The 23,321-nt window shown below is 37.2% G+C and overlaps 1 protein-coding gene across 1 annotated transcript in view; it reads right to left on the bottom strand.

The window, feature by feature from the left end:
* KLHL14 (kelch like family member 14) overlaps positions 1–19,096 on the bottom strand; it is a 70,903-nt gene extending 51,807 nt beyond the window's left edge. Inside the window, exons 1-3 of the mRNA XM_063451437.1 lie at positions 18,597–19,096; positions 14,458–15,379; positions 8,129–8,250 (exon numbers count right to left, since the gene is read on the bottom strand). Coding sequence (XP_063307507.1) covers positions 8,129–8,250; positions 14,458–15,347 — 1,012 coding nt within the window. The 5' untranslated portion in view covers positions 15,348–15,379; positions 18,597–19,096. The remainder of the gene's footprint in view (positions 1–8,128; positions 8,251–14,457; positions 15,380–18,596) is intronic.
* Positions 19,097–23,321: the final 4,225 nt, after the last annotated feature.

Raw genomic sequence — 23,321 nt, 5'->3', positions numbered from 1 at the left:
GCTCTGCTTCACTCCCACCTTTTTTGATTGCTATTTCCTGTCCTAAAGTGGTTTATACCCCACTTCCTATAGACTGTGAGCTCGTTTGAGCAGGGTACTTCAACCTATCGTTCCTGTAAGTTTTCTTGTAATTGTTCTATTTATAGTTAAATCCCCCCATCTCATAATATTGTAAAGTGCAGCAAAATCTGTTGGCGCTAAATAAATGGCAATAATAATAATAATGAAAGTGTCCCTTTTGCTATTTGAAAAGGTATGTAAATCTAATATATTTAGTACACTTTATTAGATTGAATGACTGTGTTCTGTGACTGTGCTGTGTATATATATATTTTTTTTTTTTGCTTGAAATACAAAATATTCTTGCTGACCTTTTTTACCTTATATTTAATTTTCTTTAGTTCCTATAACATCCTCACTGATTTTGTTCTGTTTTTCTTTTTTAGTACTTTTGCAAAGACTGCCATTACTACTGTTTACATTTCTTTACAATTTAAAATGGCTGACTAATACCTGATCTGCTAATTGTGTTTAACATGCTGACACTCCACAAGAACTGTTTACCACATGTTTCTTTTAATCAGAAATGTGTGGTTAATGCAATTAATTTTCTTTCTTTTTATACATTTGCAATTGATGTACTCAATGCAAGTGGAATAAAAAAAATATAAAATGTACCTCTTTATGATCAATAACAGAATAACTAAATTGATGTTTGACAAAACATGAACAAAACCAACACAGGATTACATAGTTAAATAGTTACATAGCTGAAAAGAGACTTGCGTCCATCAAGTTCAGCCTTCCTCACATTTGTTTTTTGCTGTTGATCCAAAAGAAGGCAAAAAAAACCCAGTTAGAAGCACTTCTAATTTTACAACAAACTAGGGAAAAAAAATCCTTCTTGAATGGCAGTCAGAGGAATCCTTGGATTAAGAAGCTATTACCCTACATTGAAAAATTATATCCTTGAATATTCTGTTTTTGCAAGAATGCATCTAGTTTCTGTTTGAACATCTGTATGGACTCTGATAAAACCACTTCTTCAGGCAGAGAATTCCACATCCTGATTGTTCTTACATTTAAAAAAAAAAAAAAACCTTTCCTTTGCCTTAGACTAAATCTTCTTTCTTCCAGTCTAAACGCACGACTTTGTGTCCTTTGTAAAGTCCGGTTTGTGAATAGATTTCCACACAATAGTTTGTATTGGCCCCTGATATATTTGTATAATGTTATCATATCCCCTCTGAGGCGACGTTTTTATAAACTAAAGAGGTTTAAATGTGTTACCCTTTCTTCACAGCTGATATGTTCCAGTAAGTTTATCGCAAACACACGCACACACACGCACACACGCATACACACACACACACACACATCTATGTGTATTTCTATTGATTTGTTTCTGTTTGTCAAGTTAAAGTGGATCTGCCTTTAGAAATTGTCTATACACTATCAAATGGTACTTTACAAATTTGCCAATGCATTGTGCTGATAATCTTTTTTCCACCTGTTTTTAAAAGGTGGCTAATACTTTTATTTATTTTTAATCTAAAAAAGTGAATAAAAGATTTCCAGCTAACCTAAGACATGATGAATAGTGGACTACAGTGATTGTCATGCACGTGTCATTGATCCCCAATGGTTCTCTATAAGAATTGGACTGTTTGTCAGGTTGATCTGAGTTTGTTCAAATACTTTTTTGCCTTTTTTAATTTTAAAAGGGAGGAATCTAAAAAAAACTAAAACCTAAAACAATGCATTATAGATACAAATAACAATATTTTTTATTCTTAGAGTGTTGATTTAATTAAATAATTTTAAACAAAATCATAGTTTGTTTTTAGGGATTAGTAACTTGTTACAATAAGTTAGAAAAGTCATTTCAATATATTAACCAGAACTCAAAATTTCCATTTGCCCACTAGCCATTGGCAAGTGAAAATTCATCTCTGACTAATAGAAATGTGCCATGTACCCTCCAGGCATGCAGTGGCAAGTCCATTTGGGCCTATCCAGTAGTGAAGGAATTTAAATTCTGAGCCCTGAACATATTTACAGTTACCTGAAAAAAAACATAACTTCAAAATCATATAATAAACCTTTCACCAAAAAGCCAGAAACTTTAGTCAAACAATGCAGAATACGATATGTTTGGTCAACAATAAAGACATTCCATAAATCCAGGGGAGTATATTTCTCACACTCTTGCTTCTCTAAACAATATTATCTATTTTCAGATTCTGCATACCCAGAAAAACTCCCACAGCATCACATTGAATTACTTATTTTGTGCATCCAGCCACAGCTGAGAGGGAAGCGCCCACTGTCAGTGGATGTAATGATGTAATAATACCATTATTTTTCACCTTTATTATTAGCCATTGAGAAGGAATTGCTTAAAAGTTCCGTATAAGGTTTTCATTTCTTAAAACCACTAGCTGTATCCCTTCCTGAAAAGGTTTTGTTTTTGTGTGTGTTTATCAAATGAATGGTTTAGAGAGAGATTTTGTAGTTGGATTTTTGTTTCAAATGTGGAACTTAGCATTTACCTTAAAGTGAACACGTCATGAACTGAAATCCCCTCATAGGCAATGAATGTACCATTTATCATAGAGATCCATCACATCGTTAATAATTTTAGGATAATAACCCTACTTACCCCAAATAAGACACAAATACTCTCGCTTCATAGCCAATGCATGTACGTCTGAACAGAGTGACATCATAATTATTTACTGGTCATTTATTTGGTATGTTTAACTTGAAGTACATTTTTATTTTGTATATACCAGATAATTGCATTTATGCATTTAGAGCCATTATATTATATGAAATAGTCTGAAAATCCCTATGAAAGGAAGTGAATAAAAGGCATGCCTGAAAGGTCTCATATTCCCAAACACAAATATGAAACTAGAATGCTATTTTGTGAGGGACCTGGGATCTGTGATATAAGTGTGTCTCTTTCTTGCTTAAAAAAAATGCTTCGAAATGATGCCATGGCTTGGTAAAGTCACTCGGCAACACGCAGAAGAATTGTGACGAGCACAGAACGGACTGTCGGACCTCATAGCACATTTTTTGAGCTCCTAAATATGTCAGAATGAATGAGCTACCTCAACCATACCAAGTCAAATACATACAGTCAAGGGAAAAAGAAAGTGCACCCTCTTTGAATTCTATGATTTTACATATCATGCCATAACAATCAGCTATTCCTTAGCAGGTCTTAAAATTAGGTAAATACAACCTCAGATTAACAACAATACATGGCATTGTGTCATTAGTTATTTAACAAAAATAAACTCAAAATGGAAGCGTCATGTGTGAAAAACTAAGTACATCCTTACTGCTACCATAGGAATTAGAAGGCTAAGTGGCAGATGGGTGCTGCTAATCAAATGGCCTTCATTAACTGATCATCACCAAGTGTGAAAAGCTCTATAATAGTTAAAGTTTTAGCAGTTTGGTCTGGAGCATTCAGGTGTGTATTAACACAATGCCAAGTAGGACAAATATCAGCAATGATCATAAAGAAGCAATTGTTGCTGCTGATCAAACTGGGAAGGGTTGTAAGGCCATTTCCAAACAATTTAAAGTCCATCTACAGTGTGAACGATTTTTCAAAAGTGGAAAACATTCAAGAGAGTTCCCAATCTTCCCAGAAGTGGATATCCCAGCAAATTCACCCCAAGGTCAGACCATCCAATGCTCAGATACATTGCAAACAGTTACTGAGACTCAGACTCTACAGGCTTCAGCTTGCATGTTAAATGTTAAAGTTCATAACAGTACAATTAGAAAAAGATTGAACAAGTATGATTTGTTTGGAAGGGTTGCAAAGAAAAAGCCTCTTCTCTGTAAAAAGAATATGACAGCATGGCTTAGATTTGCAAAGTTGCATCTGAACAAACCACAAGACTTCAGAAACAATGTCCTTTGGACAGACAAGGCCAAACTGGAGATGTTTGGTCATAATGCACAGTGCCATGTTTGGTGTAAACCAAAAACAGCATATCAGCATAAACATCTCATACCAACTGTCAAGCACAGTGTGCTTTGGGCTTGTTTTGCAGCCACAGGAACTGGGAACCTTGCAGTCATTGAGTCGACTATGAACTCCTCTGTATACCAAATTATTCTAGAGTCAAATGTGATACCATATGTCCGACAGCTAAAGCTTTGCCGAAATTGGGTCATGCAACTGGACAATTATTCCAAGCAGACCAGCTAATCTACAACAGAATGGCTGAAAAAAAAAGAATCAAGTAGTTGCAATGGCCCAGTCAAAGTTCAGACCCAATTGAAATGCTGTGGTTGGAACTTAAGAGAGACGTGCATAAACAAATGCCAGTAAACCTCCATGAAGTGAAGCAACGCTGTAAAAAAGAGTGGCCAAATCTCTTCCACAACGATGTGAGAGACTGATAAAGTTATACAGAAAATTATTATTTAAAGTTATTTCTGCTAAAGGTGGTTCTACAAGCTAATGAATCATAAGGTGTACTTTGTTTTTCACACATGGCTTCTCCATTTTGGCTTTTATTTGGTTAAATAAATGATGACACGGTGTAATATATCATGTGCTGTTGAGAGAGTTTGAAATACCAGTAATTCTCAACAACTTCGACAAACAACATAATTTACCAAACATGCTTAACAACAATCATTCCACAGACAATATAATGAAAAGTAGAATCAGTACGCTGGAAGAGGAAGGAGCTATTTTGTGATCCACAGAACCAGCGGTTTGTACTTTGGAAAGGACATTTTGGCTCAATAATCATAAAATTTGTGAAAGTGCTTGGGGAGGCAGCACAGTTAAGAGAGGGTTAGATAGATAGGATATATCTTGGTCACTTTGGGGTCTTAATTAGGTTGCTGTCTTACATGCGCATAGTCATCCCTAAAGGCATATACCTAACATTAACTCATAGACCCCCTATAAAAACCACAGACACAATCATTTCGGTAAAAATTCTCACAGCTTTAACTAGGTTTGATAAAATAATTTAAATAAAGGTCAAACAGACACTTATTATGACATCACAACCCAGCAACCCTTAAACATAACTATACCCACATACAATGACCTAACCATAAATAACAGCAATACATCTATACAACCATATACCATTCTTATAAATAACATAAACAGTTAACACAGCCACCAGGTGCTTTCTTTTCCAACTTTAAGAGCATACCAAGATACCCCTACATGGCCAGGTTCTGAGCTACCAAGGGAGCACCAATACCAAATCCAAACATAACTATTCCTATTAACCCTAAGCTCCTCCCCTCAGAGTAATCCTCCATTTAAATCATATCAATATCCATATGCCTGCCTCCTAGCTCTGTCAAGGCCCATTCCACCTAGCTTTGCTGTTCTATGGGCAACAAGAGACCATTTTTGATATGCCCAGCAGAACCACATCCCAACTGAGTACTAAGTCACCGACACAAATTTCTAACTTTGCTCATTGAATATTGTATTTTCCCTGCTATACTTAAAATACTGCCATACATAATAACAGTCTTATTATAGGAGTCTAAACAATATTTTTCTATGATGATGCAGTTACTTGTAAGTAAAGACTGACAAATCATGTCCCAAAAAAACAACATATTCATGTGAAAACCAAATTGTTACGTGGAGTTATGTCAAGAGTCAGAAAAAACAGTAATTCCTTTGTGTGTGTGATGTTCTGCTATAGAACATTCAAGAGAAACTGCTTTTTATTTGTCTGCATACTTTAGAGATAGTTGAGGTTGTACAGTATGACAATTTTCTTTTCTGAATGCAGTGAAAAAGGATCATGATTGACCTCAAGGGAGTTTGTACTTTTGGTAGTATAAAATAAGCCAAATTAGAACGCACTTGCTGTAAAACAGTGGTTTACAGCCGAGGTCCCCACGGGCCTTAATAGTGACTCCAGTAGCCCTTCAACTTTCAGAGCAGAAAAATGTCATTGCATTCTGTGGTTTTCACTGTCACTGTCAGCAGAAATTGGACAAAGATTGGCCTTTTGGTTATAGTCACATTAAACAGATATGCACCATTGTTAAGAACAGACGTTAACAATTAGCATGATTTTTTTTTTTTTTTAAATAAAAGAAAATGTATCATAGAGTTTGAATATGCACAGACACAGAAGGTAGAGATACTAACACATCACCAAAAGCCAAATAACTGCACAGTTTATCATTTGTATATTGCTACATTATCTAGTAAGCCTATTGACCAGGCATTGTATAATATTTGGAACTTTGATTATTCAGTGGTATAAGTATTCAAAAAAAAAAAAGCCAAATATAGCCAATATATTTAACATTGTATTTATGTATACATATTTGTTGCATTTATGTGTATTTGTTGTTTGAAAGAAACAAATAAAATGTAAAATATTTTAAGCATATAATACGTTCACATTTTGTACCTACAACTTTAAATGATCAGAGTTCCAAATGTACTAATGTTTTTCATGTTTTATCAATAAACATAAATGCCAAACAAAATAAATATATATATTTTTTTACTTTTCAAACAGTTTTAATATGCTGGTAAAATATGAATTACTTTATAAGTATATCACCCCGAACACCAATCTGCCTATAGCAATCAATATACACAATGCATATTGGAGTATATGCACAAAAAATCGTTAGAAGGAAAATTGGTTAACTAAACTACTACTTCACTTTAGTACAATACTACTCAGCTACAAGTGATTTGGTGCATAGACCATGCCAGTGCAGTCTCGTTGCTCAATTATCAGGAGTTAAATTACATAATTTCTGAAGCCCTAGCCATAGATTCCCTTGTTGTGCCTCATGCATCCTCTGTTAACACTCCCTGAAAAGAAAGATCTATATTGACAATATCTTAACTTCAGCGTCACTACCTGTGTTTACTTTACAACTAATGCTGGCATAATGCATTGGCCATGCCAGCAGCCTCCTGTGTTGGACAAAATTATGGATCTCACAAGAACATTGGAAAACCTTCAAAGCCTGCAAACCTTCCCTGGGCAACATACGTGAAAGTACAAGGTTAATGTGAGTAATTTTTATTTAACTTGTAAAATATTCACTATTTAAATACTTGATGTTTTGCAGCTGGGTAAGGTAGGATTTTAGGCAGTTATGCATATGCATTAAACTATATACATTTTGTAACCATTTTAAGGCAGTTATGCAAATGCATTAAAATATATACATTTTGTAAGGATTGACATTCCTTTTAATGTGTGACCTTCCAGGCCCATTGAAAATACTGTTCCTGTATGGAACCTTAAAGGTTATCCAGCATTAACTGGCCACATGGATATGCTTTAAAAAAAATCTTACTGATTATGGATACACCTACACAGTGCACCCAAACATTTTTTTTAAGATTTCCACTCTTATTATGTAACATATAAATAGAACAAAATATAGAACAATAATGTACAAATACATACACAGATGAAGTGCCCATATCATTATAAACTTACAGAAAAGTTACTAATACCACCTCCAATCTGAAAATTTGTCAGATTATCAAGCAGTAGCTCTAACTAATGAAACTATCTGCAATGTATAGGAATATTTTCAGCTGATTATGCCAACTGTCAAGTGACAGATGAGCTTCTACTGGGATTAGCTACTGATCTCTAATGTGCATTCACAAAGTCACTTTAATCAGAATCTGAGCATCAATATCACCAACAAGTATAATATGCATCGGCAAAGCGATACTTATATATTAAGGTCTTTTCGGAATTCTCAATAATCAACACCCTAGTCAACGAGATAATTTAGATTTAAATATATTTGAAATTTTCAGCCCTACTAAGACCATGGCATTAAACCTCTGACAGCTTTGGTGGTTGTCAAGGAAAATAGGGACATAACATTAAAAACGTAAAGAGTATTTAAACTCACCAACACTTTTATTCTTATTATAATGTTTGAAATGCAAAAAACAAGGTGCTACAAAGCAAAATGTACAATGTAATTGAAACTTTTTTCAGACTTTGCTTTTACAACAAGCCCTACTCCGAAAGGAAATATTAACTTTTTTTTAATCTAAACACATTATTTACATATGTATCTGATTGACTGTCCAAAAACCAATATGACTTACTTGTAAGTATTTTCCACGTCTTCTTTTCGTCATCGTAATACTGAACCAGATTGCTGGGCAGTCGGTCTGGCCCAGGGGGCAATCCACCCACTAATAATAACATTTTCTTGTTGGATCGAATTCTTCACCCAAAACAGAAAAGAAGAAGAATGAGTGCTATTAAAACTTGCCGTCCCGGCTCCCAACAGTAATCTGTTCTATGTTTCGTACATCTTCCCATAATCGTGTCACAATAAGTTTGAGGGAAGAGATGAGCAGGAAAATCATTAAAAAAAAGATGCACATCCTTTACTGGTGAAGACCAGAAAAATAAGGTCTTAGCTTGCCATTTGTTTAAGTTCCACCCTGAATTACAAGTTCTTTTTTCCCTCTCCCTTATTATCCATATAAATCATCGCTTTTTACGGCTGAGTACACAGGAAATGCCCTGCAGTTGTGATAAGGTTTGGTATTAAAGTTACACATCAAAAATCATATTAGTTAAATTATTATTATAAGTCATTTTACACTCAGAGAACCTTGAAAAATGATAAAGGTTATATTCTGAGACGGGAGACAAGACTTTCATGACATAGAAAATCTCATATGTGTGATTTTTACGTAATTAGACACAGAATTAAAGATACCATTTTTTTTTTTTTTATCTTTTACTGTTGTATCAACACTTTGAACGCTAAAACTGATTGTAGAGTAATTTGTCGCTCGGTTCATTAGTACTCAAAGGGTTGATTTGTTTTATTCTTTTTTTTCCCTTTTATTTTATTTGGCTGCTTCACCATTTCCATTGTTGATCTCCCCTGAGTACCAGTGGCTACAATACAACAGGTGAGAATGGGATCGTACAGAACGTATCCCCAAAGTGGAGCCTTGCCAGTGCTTTTCACTGATCCAGCGGTAGAAACCTGCTCATCTATGCAAAAGTCACTCTAATTCCATCCTGTTTCATTTTATTTTTTTTTTTTTTACCTTCTCCCCTAAGGGGCAACTACTGAACAGTATAACTACCCACCAACAGTGCTGGAAATTCTATTTTTCTATCAGTGATTCTGATTCCCAACCTGCTAGAACACATTGGCATACACTTAGATGAAAGAATTAAAGTATGGATGGATGGATGACTTAAAGCGTAAGTCGTCTCATTGAGATGACTTACGCTTATTTGATAGGTACTAGGCTCATACCCTTTTTAAAAAATTATTATTTTCTGTTTAATTCCTGTCATTTCTTTTAGTTATAAAAAAGAGTTATGCATCATAACCTTGCCCCTTTGCCTTTACACTGTTCCTGATTGGCCTCCACGGCAGTGGACATAGAGAGTTTAGACACTGATCAGACTGACCTGCACTTTGGGGGGAAGCATGCTGCGTGTAAATAAGAGGATAGGACAGGCAGGAAGACATAAAACTATCTTTGTCTGTGTGTGTGTATGTCTGTCTGTTTGTCTATTTTAATTGTATTTTTAGAGTACGTTTTCTCCCTTTTGTGCCTGTGGTACATTGAACCCATGGGCCATGTGCTCATCTGTCATGTTAGACAACGTATTAGAGGGTTCTGAGATACTGTGCGGGGTCTGTTTAGCTCCCAGTCATGGGCAAGGTCCAACCCACGCGTTTCCCATTCTCTTCACCACATTGAGCTGTGTGTTTCTTGGCAGGAGTGTAAGCTTTGAAGGTTAGCCAGGTACACTCTGCACAGCTCCATGTTTGCAGCGCTAGACTGCATCTCTTTATGCAAGGCTATATAGTATAATACAATTAGTACTAATGTTAGTCATAATAATGATAGGGGCATAGATCAGAATATGTTCATTATGCCAGTTTAGTAGTAATGGCCAGCATTTCAGTTTTTAGTTTAGTACTACAATTAAAGTACCCTGCTAAAGCTTTTTTTGGCTATGGCAGGCATGTGCGTTCTTTCCAAATGAGCAAGAGAAGGTCCAAGAAATGGGGATGATTGTATCGCCAGCTACCTGAACTGCCTCACTGAGAATTATTACTGTGCTCTGCTAGAGCCAATTTCTTTAATAAAGGGGAAAGGGGTTGGGGATGAATTAAATATGAATACTATTAATATATTATATAATAAAGGGGATCGGGGTGAGGGTGAATTAAAAGGGAATATTATTAATACTTCTTTAATAAAGGGGAAAGGTGTAGGGGGGGGGAATTAAAAAGAAATACTATTAATACATTCTTTAATAAAGGCGAAAGGGGATGAGGGTGAATTAAAAAGGAATACTATTAATACATTCTTTAATAAAGGGGAAAGGGGTTGGGGATGAATTAAATACGAATACTATTAATATGTTATATAATAAAGGGGATCGGGGTGAGGGTGAATTAAAAGGGAATATTATTAATACTTCTTTATTAAAGTGGATAGGCGTAGGGGGGAATTAAAAAGAAATACTATTAATACATTCTTTAATAAAGGGGAAAGGGGATGAGGGTGAATTAAATAGGAATACTATTAATATGTTCCTTAATAAAGTGGATATGGAGGTGGGTGAATTAACAAGGAATACTATTAATATATTCTTTAATAAAGGGGAAAGGGGGTGAGGGTGAATTAAAAATGAATACTATTAATATATTATTTAATAAAGGGGTTCAGCTGTGGGGGTGAATTAAAAAGGAATACTATTAATATATTCCTTAATAAAGGGGATCGTGGTGGGGGTGGATTAAAAAGGAATACTATTAATATATTCTTTAATAAAGGGGATTATATCAAGCCCATACAATTCATTTAATATAACAGCTTCTAGATCCCCCTTGAGAAAGGTCAAGGACCAAAGTGTGGTTGATTTTTGGTCTCCAGGCTCTAGGTCAGTATACCTTGTTTATGTTTTATGGGTTTTTGGTAAAAGCACTTTATGCCTTAAGCACTTCATTACTGTGCATGTAGTTTTGAACATTTGATGGCATTTGTTTGTACTTCTGTTTTACACAACTGCACGTTCGTATTAATCATATATCTAAACAAATAAAAACTATCTTTGTACTAAAATCATTGGTGTACTTGGGAATTATTCCTATTCTATGACTGTTATGTACCTGGTGAGGGAATAGGTATTTCCCTTATAGAATCCTGTTTGTTTTTTTTCTGCATGCCAGACCAAATTGACCCATACCAGTTGAGCATTGACTATAATATTTTGTATACATATTGTGGTGTATTATAGCATGGCCAGCTACTCTCTTTTTGTTTCCTATTTTATATCAGGGAGACTAGCTGCTTCTGTTCTTTCTAAACTGTTACAGACACGAAGGACCTAGTTGATACTAGGAAGAAGAGGACACTAAAATATTATCCTAAAATTTGCATACACATAAAGCACTGATTTGTTTCACCCAAAGAGGTAAGTCCAGCACCACTGAGGGAATTGAGGCTTCTGGGGGATTCTAGGTAAAATGTCAAACCATTCTAAAACTGTTTGACTACTTACAACAGGAGGGGGGAGGCAGCTGCTGTAGTGGTTATGGTTATTTTTTTCCTATATATAGGTAGGGTGCAGTTGTAGGGGGATCTTCATTGAACAGTAAGAGGTCTAGTAGCTGCCAATCCTTTTACTTTATATAAATTATGTGTGTAGTGTTCACAATCATATACACCTGAACTTACCACATGCTCATGTAAATTTAACAAAAAAACGATTAGAGATAACTAATGGCGATGCAATTGCTGCATCTCTAGCTGTTTTAACAGAAAACTAGAATACAGGCAATATATTGTGCAAATACTATATTGTCTCTGTCATCTTTGGGGATCTCCTCAGCTCAGCTTTTCTCTCTGCTAAGAGGCGTGTCAGGACTATAGACTCGTGCATGCGCAAGAATATAACCTTAACGTCAGCCATACACAAAGTCTCACAATCTGCAAGAAGAAGCCTGATTATCCCACTTCTCCCAAGCTGTAGCAATTCAGACGAAACTCAACCTTTTGTCAAGTTTTGTCAACCTCAGTCTTGATCATAAGACAACGTAGGTCCTACTTTGTCTTATGATTTGTTTTGAGAGAGATTACGAAATTCCATCAAGTCAAAGTGAATATTTTATAACAGCTTCTAACTTTATACATACAAAGTATAGTTTGGTGACACAACTACTTTAAAGCAAATAAAACATTAATTGTGTGTTCTTCGCAACAAGACAATGCCAGGTCCTTGATTCCACTGATTTGGCATATCATTGTTTTTAGGAATTAAACTGTCAGATTAAATGTGTGTAATCACCATTAGAATAATACCCTATTTATCTGACTATATACCAAGTATTTGTTATAACAAGCAACCATGCCAAGAAAAACTGATAACCCGACCTATGATCTCTGACAGTAATAGCTGACCTTCGCATTCACTCATATGTTTGCAAAAAACATTTCCTATAATACTCAGCCAGCAAAAATTACCCTTCACTCTTTAAAGAAATGTAGCTCTATTTCATTATGCTCTTTGATATAAGAGCACACCAATTTATGTTACAGCAACAAAAAGGTTTAAGACATGTATTACAGATATAAAGTGCCAAAGCACAATTTGCGTCATTGTTTTGACAAGCACAAACACAGAATTTAAGCAAACAGGTAGCTTAAAAAAAAATCTTGTTCTCAGCAGGTAGCTACACATATATTTACATGTAGTGTTGTCGATGTTGCAAAATGAATTTTGTTCATTAAAGGACCACTATAGTGCCATGAAAACATACTCGTTTTCCTGGCACTATAGTGCCCTGAGGGTGCCCCCACCCTCAGGGACCCCCTCCCGCCGGGCTCTGGGATGAGGAAAGGGTTAAAACTTACCTTCATTCCAGCGCCGGGCGGGGAGCTCTCCTCCTCCGATCCTCCCTTTCGGCTGAATGCGCATGCGCGGCAAGAGCTGCGCGCGTTCAGCCGGTCTCATAGGAAAGCATTTACAATGCTTTCCTATGGACGCTTGCGTGCTCTCACTGTGATTTTCACAGTGAGAATCACGCAAGCGCCTCTAGCGACTGTCAGTGAGACAGCCATTAGAGGATTTGGAGGCTGGATTAACCCTATTATAAACATAGAAGTTTCTCTGAAACTGCTATGTTTATTAAAAAAAAGGGCTAATCCTAGAGGGACCTGGCACCCAAACCACTTCATTAAGCTGAAGTGGTCTGGGTGCCTAGAGTGGTCCTTTAATGAAACTTATAGGCTAGCTAAATTAAGTGAGTAGACAAACACATGGATCTTACAACGTTAATGCTTCATGAGTTAATTTCCTAATTAATTCTCAGATCTCGACAAGACTGCGTATTTAAAAAAAAAAAAAAAAAGGAATCATAACATAAAAATGATCTTTACAACGATTAACAGAGCATGAAAACAACAACAAATGATGTGTTTAAACTTTATTTTTAGTGATAACCTAAATGTTTTCTAATGTCTTATAACACAGGAATTACCCTACTCTTACTTCCTGTTTTGTTGGCTAGTTATAAAGCATATTACAAAGATGTAAAAAAAAAAGCAACCAGTGAGCATGAGGAGGTCAGTTGCATGCTGGGAGATGTGTTCCATACACACTTCAGGTAATTAACCATGCACACATTAACCATTAAACCATTTACAAAAAAACGTTAACATCACATAGATAGTGTGTTTTTTGTGATCCTCTTTAAGGAGTTTCTCTGACGTAAGCTGGTGCTTCCTAAAGTGTCTGGGACATTTGTCAGGCCTAACTGCAAGAATAAAAGTACGCGTTGAGCTCTTGCAAAGGAATAATAAAACCCTGTGCTGCAAAATTAAATTGCTATAGTATAAATTACACGTGGCTCTCCGCAAGCTAAGCCATGTCACTGCCTCATGCTTATGGTGACACCACATAAAATAAATATACGATAGTCAGTGGTTGAATCTGCAACAGTGTCTGCTTCACCTGTGTAAAATACTCTGTAAACCTCACCAACTCAGACTTACTGGGTATGTACAATATATGTCCTGTATATACTGTTGCATGCTGTTACATTCTAAAAAGTCTGAAAAAAAAAATAAAAAAATTAAACAATAATAGATCTATTTTTCACTTCGCCTGTAGAAGACTATATTGATACTGTAGTATCTGATAGATATGTCCTTGCCTACTGGTTTATCCTAATGATCTTTTTGCTCCACTGTCACGTCAAGAAAACATCATCACATTATCAATATAATGATGTGAATAACAATGCTATCACATAATGATAGCAAGTAATGTCAGAGCCCATATAAGGCACCCATTGAAAAAAAAAATGGCGTCATGAAGAGTTTAGGTCTATCAGATCAGATACTAATTTAATTGTCACAGAACAAAAAAAGCACAATCTCACCTGCTGGCTAAGGTCTGCCTGCAATGTTGTCTGAAAGGCATTAGGTGGTAGTTCATAGCATCCAAAAGTAGCTTCTGGCACACGGGATCAGACCTCATGAAATCTACTGACTGTACCCTCTCTACTAACTCTGGTGCTGGTATGAGGGCAAAGCGAAGCCTCTTCATTAAGTCTGGTGCATATTGCATTCTCGTTTCCCTATCGTGCTCCAGCCAGAGCACAGACATCTGGAAGAGAGCGAGTTCGGACTCAACTGGAGGTGGGAGAGAGTCCAGCATGGAACGCATCTCTTCAAAGTTGAGTAAGAGGACATCCTCTACCAGGTACTTGTTAGCCAGCTTCTTGGTCTCCTCCAGACCATGCAAGGCTGCAATTTTGCACACCTGTTTGTAGTTCTGCACAGAGATCTGGTCATTGAGAAACTGTACACATAGTTTAGTAACCTGAGGTATGTGCAGGATCTTGCTGACAGACAGGACCTCCTCCACTGTGTCCAATGACAATGTAACATTGGCTGTATAAAGATACTCCAGTACCAGTCGGAGTCCTATTGAGGAGCAGCCCTGAAGAACCAGATTGTTAATGGCCCTGGGACTCACCAGAAGCTTGTCGTCTGGGGATGAGGAGGGTGTTCCTGGCTCCTCTGTCTGCTGTTGCTGGTCCTTAGGGACAGAGGGCAGCCCATCCTGGCCTGGGTGGCTGGAGAAAAGTGATCTGAAATACTGGGAGCAAGACGCAAGCACAGCCTTGTGACAGTGGAATTGCTGGCCCTGGGCTGTCAAAGTCACATCACAAAACAATTGCTTCCTCCAAAGCAGATTTAGACCATGCAGTAGATTGTCACTATGGCTCGGGTCAAAGGTAGAAGTCCTGTCCCCCGATCTGGACATGGCGGGCTTCAAGTGCAACCTGTCTTTTAGACCTGTTAGGACAGAAGACATAAAGGAAATGAGTACTACAGTTATGCCCTTTTAAAATATGAAGTGCATTGACAAGCTTTGTATTTAGGGACTGCCTGCCAATCTTCACAAAAAAATTATAATCATATCACGATAAACTGATTTCATTGTTTATCGTAGTTTGAACATCCCAACTGTGTTTTATTCATTTATTTAATAAAACCACCCACTAAAATGTCATCTGAATGTTTATAATGCAATTATCTATAAATCTCCTATTGTGTTTGGCAATAATGATGGTGTACTGAACTGCAGAATATTTTATGCCATTTAAAGAGACATGTCATTTGTATCAGCACAAAGTACCCACTGATTAGCAGTTAATAATGCTCTTGAGTCTAGATGAACAGATCTAGGAACATATGCAAATCATAATCTTGTATTATAAAAAAAAACAAAGTAATAACCTACTAATTAATCAAAGTCATATAAAATGTATTTTACTTACATAAAAATTAATTCACATTCATTCAGTCAACTCATTCAGTTGTGTAAAGTTGTGTAAATAATATTTATTTATTTTGCTTATGCATCCCCCTATTTTCTCGGCATATAGTCATTCTCTCGCTGTCTGTTGTACTACACTATGAAACATGTTGGTGCTCTATATGTATAACAACAACAATGTTCTTGCGTTAACACTATCTTTAATTCCTCATTTAGCTTTTATTTCCTATGTATAGAGTCATTTGTCTGAACCTCTTAAAACCCCCTAAATAAATTCCAACGACTAATACATCTCCTTTTTAAATACGAACATAAATATGAACAACCTATGAAAACGTTATAATGCACTTTTATTATACACACTTTTCACTACACTACGTTAAACAAACTATAAATATTACAACAAAAAAGACATGGCTCTGATTGGTCATAGACATATAAGAGTTCCTTCTATCCCTAATAATACATATGACTGGGTTTATGTGGGGGTTTTTTGTTTTGTTTTTTAAAATAAAATAATATAGCAATGTGTTGAAGATAGATGCATATAAAATTTAAATCTAAATAAAGGAACATTTATGTTAATGCAATCCTTTTTAGGACAAATAAATACATCCTAGTTTATTCCATGTTTAATAACGATAACAGAGATCTAGTTGCGATGTTTAAAATAAATAAATGAATTAAAAACAACTATGGTGAACAGGTGAATAGACTGCATGACTCAAGAGCTACATCTGGGCTGTATGTCATCTGGTACTATATTAAAGATTGCAAATCTGTCACCAAATTTCTGAAAGCGAAATTAAATTAAATTATATCGCCTACAATTATCTATGTAAATGTTGTTTTGTCCTTGTTTTTATAGCACAGGGGTGATTACTGTGGGAGAATTACTGAGGTCAAGTAAAAATAGGATTAACAATAGTAGTATATTTGTGAAGCACCAACATACTCAGAGGTGATGTACAATAGTCTGCAACAATATGCAAGTAATATGATGTTACAAGTAACATTAACAGGTGGGGAGGATGTCCCTCCCCTAACTAGCTTACTGTCTGAAGGAAAAAAAAGGTAAAGATTATAGTTAACAAATGAACCGTGACCTGTAGAGGCGCATTTTAATATGATGATGGGGAAATCAAAACATATTATATGCTACAAAGGGAAACATGTTTTTATTTTGGCTAATGTATTCTACCTGTTCCCAGTGAATAAAATAACTCTGTGTGTTAGACACAGGTTGTTTTTTTTTTTGTTTTTTTTTACAACAACTCCCAACATTCTCAGTAAGCAATTTAAGAGCTGTTTGTGATATAGGTATAACTGCATGAGTGCTTCTATATAGTCACATCCTGTAAGAATCAGGAGTCACAGGTAAAAAGCTTTCTACTTCCTTCAAGTAATCCCTCCCATTCCTTCCCTACACAGTAATGATACTGGGCAGGTTACATGTTGTATAGCCTTAAAATAGCCACTCAATACATTATACTCTCATCAGGAAAACTGTCTCCCTGGCTCTGTTTCCATATATTGCAAGGCAGTTTCCGCACAGCTGTTCCTAATATTGGAGAGAAAAAACTATATGACTGGAGTGACCGAAAGGTAGACCGGGGGAATACACCTCCCATATGGTTTTACCTTTCGGCTACCCCTGGTAAACGGGATAGAACAATGTTGTAGATTGCAAATGCATCCAGGGACAATATCTGAAACATTGCAAAACACTAAGAACAATAAAGCTTCTTACAACAATATTTAGGGATATTCAAAATTCGTATTGGTGCCGCCGAAATTAAACACAGTGTATCATATATAATGAACAAGCTAGTCCCTGTGACTCTCGCCACAAACAAAACAAGTGGCCAACTTAACTTTTTTTTAATGTGACCACTTCAATACATTCTCATTCTAGCCTATTGATTTCAGCGATCAGTCTACAAACCTCAGCATTCTAGAACAGAACGAATTGTCAGAGCGGCGTTAAGTTCTGTTTACAGGGAAACCCATCGCAGTACTTGCCCCTGAAGCGAGCCGAAAAGTGGGGAATACTATTCAATAAGCGCTGGGTTCTCCCCTACCTCCAGTCGCCTCTCTGCTGGCTGGGCATACAAGGCACAACAACTGCCGGGGGGTCAGGTGACAACATGCACCCCATCGTATCATTACTTATTGATCGCCTAAAAATTCACTATAGCTCTTGCAAAGCCCGAGAGGTTGCTGGCATGTAATCCGATAGCTGGTAATAGCTGCACCGTAGGAGGAAGCACATGCTGACAGTCTCCTGCATGTTATAGTCAGACCCACTCCATATGATCCCCTGCTAGATGAGCCCCTCTCTTGGACATATTACTGACCCTCTCCATAGGATATCCTACTGGATCACAGTCCCTGCTGCAGCTCCTGCATAGGAGCAGATCTGCGACCACATACCTTATCAGCACACACTACTCTGGCTGCCAGTGAGTTAAAGGCTTTTCTGGTACCCTGTGTTACTTTCACCATCCTCTCTACCACCATGTGTCAGATAAATACAGTATTTGTTGAAAGAGTTCCTTTCAGCTGGACCCATGCAATGTCCCCACCTCCTCCCTTCTACCCATTCTTTTTCCGTTTTTTAATTTAGAGTTTATTTGGCCACAATTGACCCCCCTCCCCACCGTAGCCCCCTTTTTGCTTCCATAGAAAGGAATAAAAAGAACACACAGAGATATACAAGGCCAAGAAACTTACCTGCTCACAACCAGATGCCAAAGTCTAGGATCACTTTAGGTTCCCACCCCAAAACAGGATTAAACTCCTTCCTTATCCTAACGTTCTGTGGGGCTTCCTCCAGATACAATATAACAAAAAAACAAACAAACCACAACCTTCTGGCTCCCAAACTCCAGGCAGTCACTCTATACCATTTATTTTGTCGTTCATCGTTTGATCATGGTGAATTAGCAAACAGAGTAAAGGAAGAAAGAATGTGAGAGGTTGAGAGAAAGAGAGAGAAGAGGAGAGAGGGAGAGAGTGAGCAGAGGTTTTCTGCAAGAGAAGAAGAAGGGAAAAAAAATGTACGTGTGACAAATTATGCTACCAAGAAACAACACATCATTATCCTTGGGCCTGGGGCTCAGTGAGTCGTGACGAGAGTAATAGGAAATCCACGGTTGGGGAGAGAAATGGTCGTGCATGGCCAGTGGAGAGAGACCATGCAAGGGGGATGGATGCTGAGGAGCCTGGCAAAATTATGGCTCAAGGCTATTGTAAAAATTGTCGAGCGTAAATGACTGCGATTTCAAACATCTTTGGAAGAAAGAAAAGGGGGGAAACCAAGCCCTCCCCCCTCCACCCCCTCCCTTTCCCCATCCCTCTCTCATCTCTCTCTCTATAAAGAACCGTCAAGTTTTAGTGCGCATTGCTAATTAGTCAATTTCTCTCTGCCTTCACAGGCTGGCGACTTTGCTGCTGAGCCGAAACTGCTAATTTCTGCGACCAGCTTTTTTTTATTTATATTTTTTTTTTTTAGCTGTGATCTGGATGAATGAGTAGCTGTCTCGGGAAGATGACAAAAAATAAACTCTTATCCCCCCCTTCTCGCTCTCCCCCCTCTCCTGAATGCACACACAATAAAAGGAGAAATTGCCACCACCACCACCACATCCTTCTCTCCTGCATAGATTTGTGATGTGCAGGAGCCCCACGCAGTGTATAAACTTTCTGTGTGTTTGTGTCTGTGTGTATGTTGTGCAGAGTGGCACTGTTTTGGTTGTCATCCCTCCCCCTCCGGATGCCATCATGAGAGTTTGATCAGGAAGCCACTGATAGTTGTTACTAGTACTTCTTGTTTCCTGTTTTTTTTGTTTTGTGGCCAGTTCAGGTCCTGGTGGCCAGTTCAGGTCCTGGTGGCCAATTCCATGAACTATGTCGTTGCTGTTGCAGAACTCAAGCCAAACAGATGTAGTTATCATTGAGATTATAGAAACATAGAATGTGACGGCAGATAAGAACCATTCGGCCCATCTAGTCTGCCCAGTTTTCTAAATACTTTCATTAGTCCCTGGCCTTATCTTATAATTAGGATAGCCTTATGCCTATCCCACGCATGCTTAAACTCCTTTACTGTGTTAACCTCTATGTCTCCAAGATATGCATGATGGGCATTTAAAACTTTAAAACTTTTTTTTTTCATTTTTGAGATCTGAAATCTAATCAACATGAAAGTAATAAAGTAAAAAAATAGTGAGAAAAATTATAGCCGTTCCCTAAAAAAGGAGATACACTATTTAATGATGACAATAAAAATGTATACAACATAATACGGCTATATCAGTGATAAATCCATCACTTTCAATTATTGTCTATATATTTTCTGTTGGCCTATCTGTGTCTACCTATCCAGCCATCCGTCCATCTATTCGTCCATCCATCATTATTATTGGCATTTATGTAGTGCCAATGTACAATGTTTTAAAGGGGGACAATAATAAATGAGACTATTACAAATTGTTACAGAAACAATAGCTTGATGAGGACCCAGCTTGTACGAGCGTACAATCCATCCATCCATCCATCTCTGGCTGTCTACCGCAGGCCTTATATTTCTTTTAAGCACAGTGAAACAGTGAAGCGGTTGGCATTGTTGGAGTTGCCATTTGAAATCAGAGCTAAACTCAAATGTCATAGGGAGGAAATAATTTGATGTGATCATGATTGTTCCCATAGCATGTGCACACACAGATCCATGCGCACAGAAGCGACTTTCCTCTGGCTGGATTAATTCACTGAATCATGTGACAGCAGAGGAAGCTGGGAGGTAAGTGCTCTGGCAGCTGTTCTGTAAAAAAATACTGCAGAGAATTGAAAAAGCTAAGGCAGTGAAGCAAATCATGAACTGCTTCACTGATCCCAGAAGAAAAGAAAAACAGAAGGACCGTACTGCTCCTTTAAAGTGGATATGGTATGACTGTATTAAAATATTTGGATGTTGCCATGCTTCTAGAACAAATGTTAAAATGCAGGCGTTAACAGGTGTCAAAAGGACACTCTGAGAAGCAGAACCTTTTCGAGATTATCGTCTATAATTTCTATGGCCGCATAGTTTTGTCAAACTATTTTCAAGTGGTCCAAATATTTCTAGAATGAGAAAAATAAATGTATCATTATGCCAGAGATCCTGGCTTCTTTGGCCCTAGAGGGGCAACAACACTCAAATAGTCCAAATTTGACAATAGAACAGCACGCTGTCCCAACAACTTAGTTGCAGACGCTGGATGCCAATCGTGACACTCACTGGTATCAGCTGTACGCTCTGAACATACAGACTCCAAGCACTATTACCACTTCAAATCACTGTATTGGCCATGGCGCTTGAACTAACCCTATAATTAATACTTGTCATGCCAAACATATTTAAAGGAGCACTATAGGGTCAGGAACACAAACATGTATTCCCGACCCTACAGGGTTAAAATCACCATCTAGCCACCCTGGTTCCCTCATGCCTCTAAAAATAAAGTAAAATCTTACTTGAATTCAAGCCTACAGCTGCATAGATTGTCCATGTTTCCTTTTGACCTGCCCACTGCCTGCTGACATCATCAGAAGTGGTGGTCTGAGCCAATCACATTGCTTCCCCATAGGATTGGCGGAGACTGACAAAGAGGCAGATCAGGGGCAGAGCCAGCATGATTCAAACACAGCCCTGGCCAATCAGCATCTCCTCATATAGATGAATTGAATCAATGAATCTCTATGAGGAAAGTTCAGTGTCTGCATGCAGAGGGAGGAGATATTGAATGTTTGGATACATTTTAGGCAGCCATGACCCAGGAAGGATCTCTAACAGCTATATGAGGAGTGGCCAGTGAAGGTATCACTAGGTTGAATAAAAAACTAAAGGACAAGATTTATCAGGAAAAAAACAGGTGCTATTTTTTGGCAAAGTGTTCAATAAGTACCAGTCACCATGGAATCCAGTAAAATGCCTCTCAACATATATCACTTTGTACCCAAAATAGCACCTGTTATGCCTTGCTATATCTCCTCATAAATCCATAAATCCATATATCTATCCTGGAACTAGACTCCTTCATCTTTGATCACTGTCAGTTATTTCTATAAATGTTGCCCTTTCAAGCCATTTTGTTCTCTTCATTTGCATTGTGTACCATGCCTGTGCCTGGACCGAACAATAAACATTTTTTTTTTTTTTAAATAACCATCTCATTTAAAAATTGGTTAACACTAGATATAAATTATATTTACTAAAATGGGAATTGTTGGGATTTCAGAGAGAATACAATGTGAATTTCAAATTTAAGGCCAAAGTGATTGAACTGCAAGAATATTTGACTTGGAGAACGTTTCCAGTTCAGCTGTTTTGGCTTTGGTTTGTGGCTTTATCACTTTAAACTTGCCCCTCTCCTTTTGTTTCCCCTTCTCATTTTCTTTCAGAACCTGTTCTTCATTTCTGATCTAGTTCTCTTTCAAACATAAGGCAAGGTAGGTATTACTTTGCCTTATGTATTTCTCCTACACTTTGAGAAAGGTTGGAGCTTAAGGCAAGTTTCACCCATTGTTAGCCTGACGAAGAAAAGTGAAGCTTGTCTTAAGCTCCACTCTTTTGTCACAATTGTCAAGCATAGGAAAACGTAAGTCAAAGTGGTCCCTATTTATTTTGTGTTTTTAAGAGAAGTAGATCAGAAATGAAGAAAAGAAGAACAGATTCCAAAAGAGGACAAACAGAGGAAACAATAGGAGAAAGGTAAGTTTGAGGTGACAGAGCTCTCACTTTATTGAATAGTCGTATTTTATTCATTGGCGGAAGTTCCAGAAAAGTGACAGTTCTACTTTAAATTCAATTTATAGATTATGACATCAGTACAACTCACCGTTTTACGAATAAACCCCCATGGTGACATGGACAAAGTTCATTGTTTTAATTATTAAACAAATTATTTGATTAATATGAAGATGAGAGATGAGAGCTGCACTTCTTTTAGCAACCAGAAGATCAGAGCCCTTTTAGCAGTTACAGCAAACATAAAGGCCCCCCTGTCTACTTAAGAAGCATTAACATATTAACATACAAACACTCTCAAATGCATATATTCAATAAATGACAAAAATCTTCATCCAGGCACCTACACTAACAAATACACGTAAACCCTCTCACACAAATAACAGACACATATACACTACAATTTACACACAGATGTACCTATACCCACACAGGTCTATGCAACTGTCTATTTACACACAGATACATACACCCACACACGTCACATTATGAAAGTATAGAACGTCCGTTACAATGAACTTATGGGTTTTCCCTCCTGTTTTCATATTTTAGGAGGGGGTGTTTTATATCGAGTCTTGCTCTCAGCCAGCTGCAATGTGTGGCTATGTTCTGATGATGTATGACAGGATTGTCAGTTCTAGTTGATGTGTTTGGACGCTAGAGCAGAGTCT

The sequence above is a fragment of the Pelobates fuscus genome, chromosome 4, assembly GCF_036172605.1.
Source record: "Pelobates fuscus isolate aPelFus1 chromosome 4, aPelFus1.pri, whole genome shotgun sequence".
NCBI classification, from domain to species: domain Eukaryota; kingdom Metazoa; phylum Chordata; class Amphibia; order Anura; family Pelobatidae; genus Pelobates; species Pelobates fuscus.
This window is presented reverse-complemented; position numbering and strand designations above follow the sequence as displayed.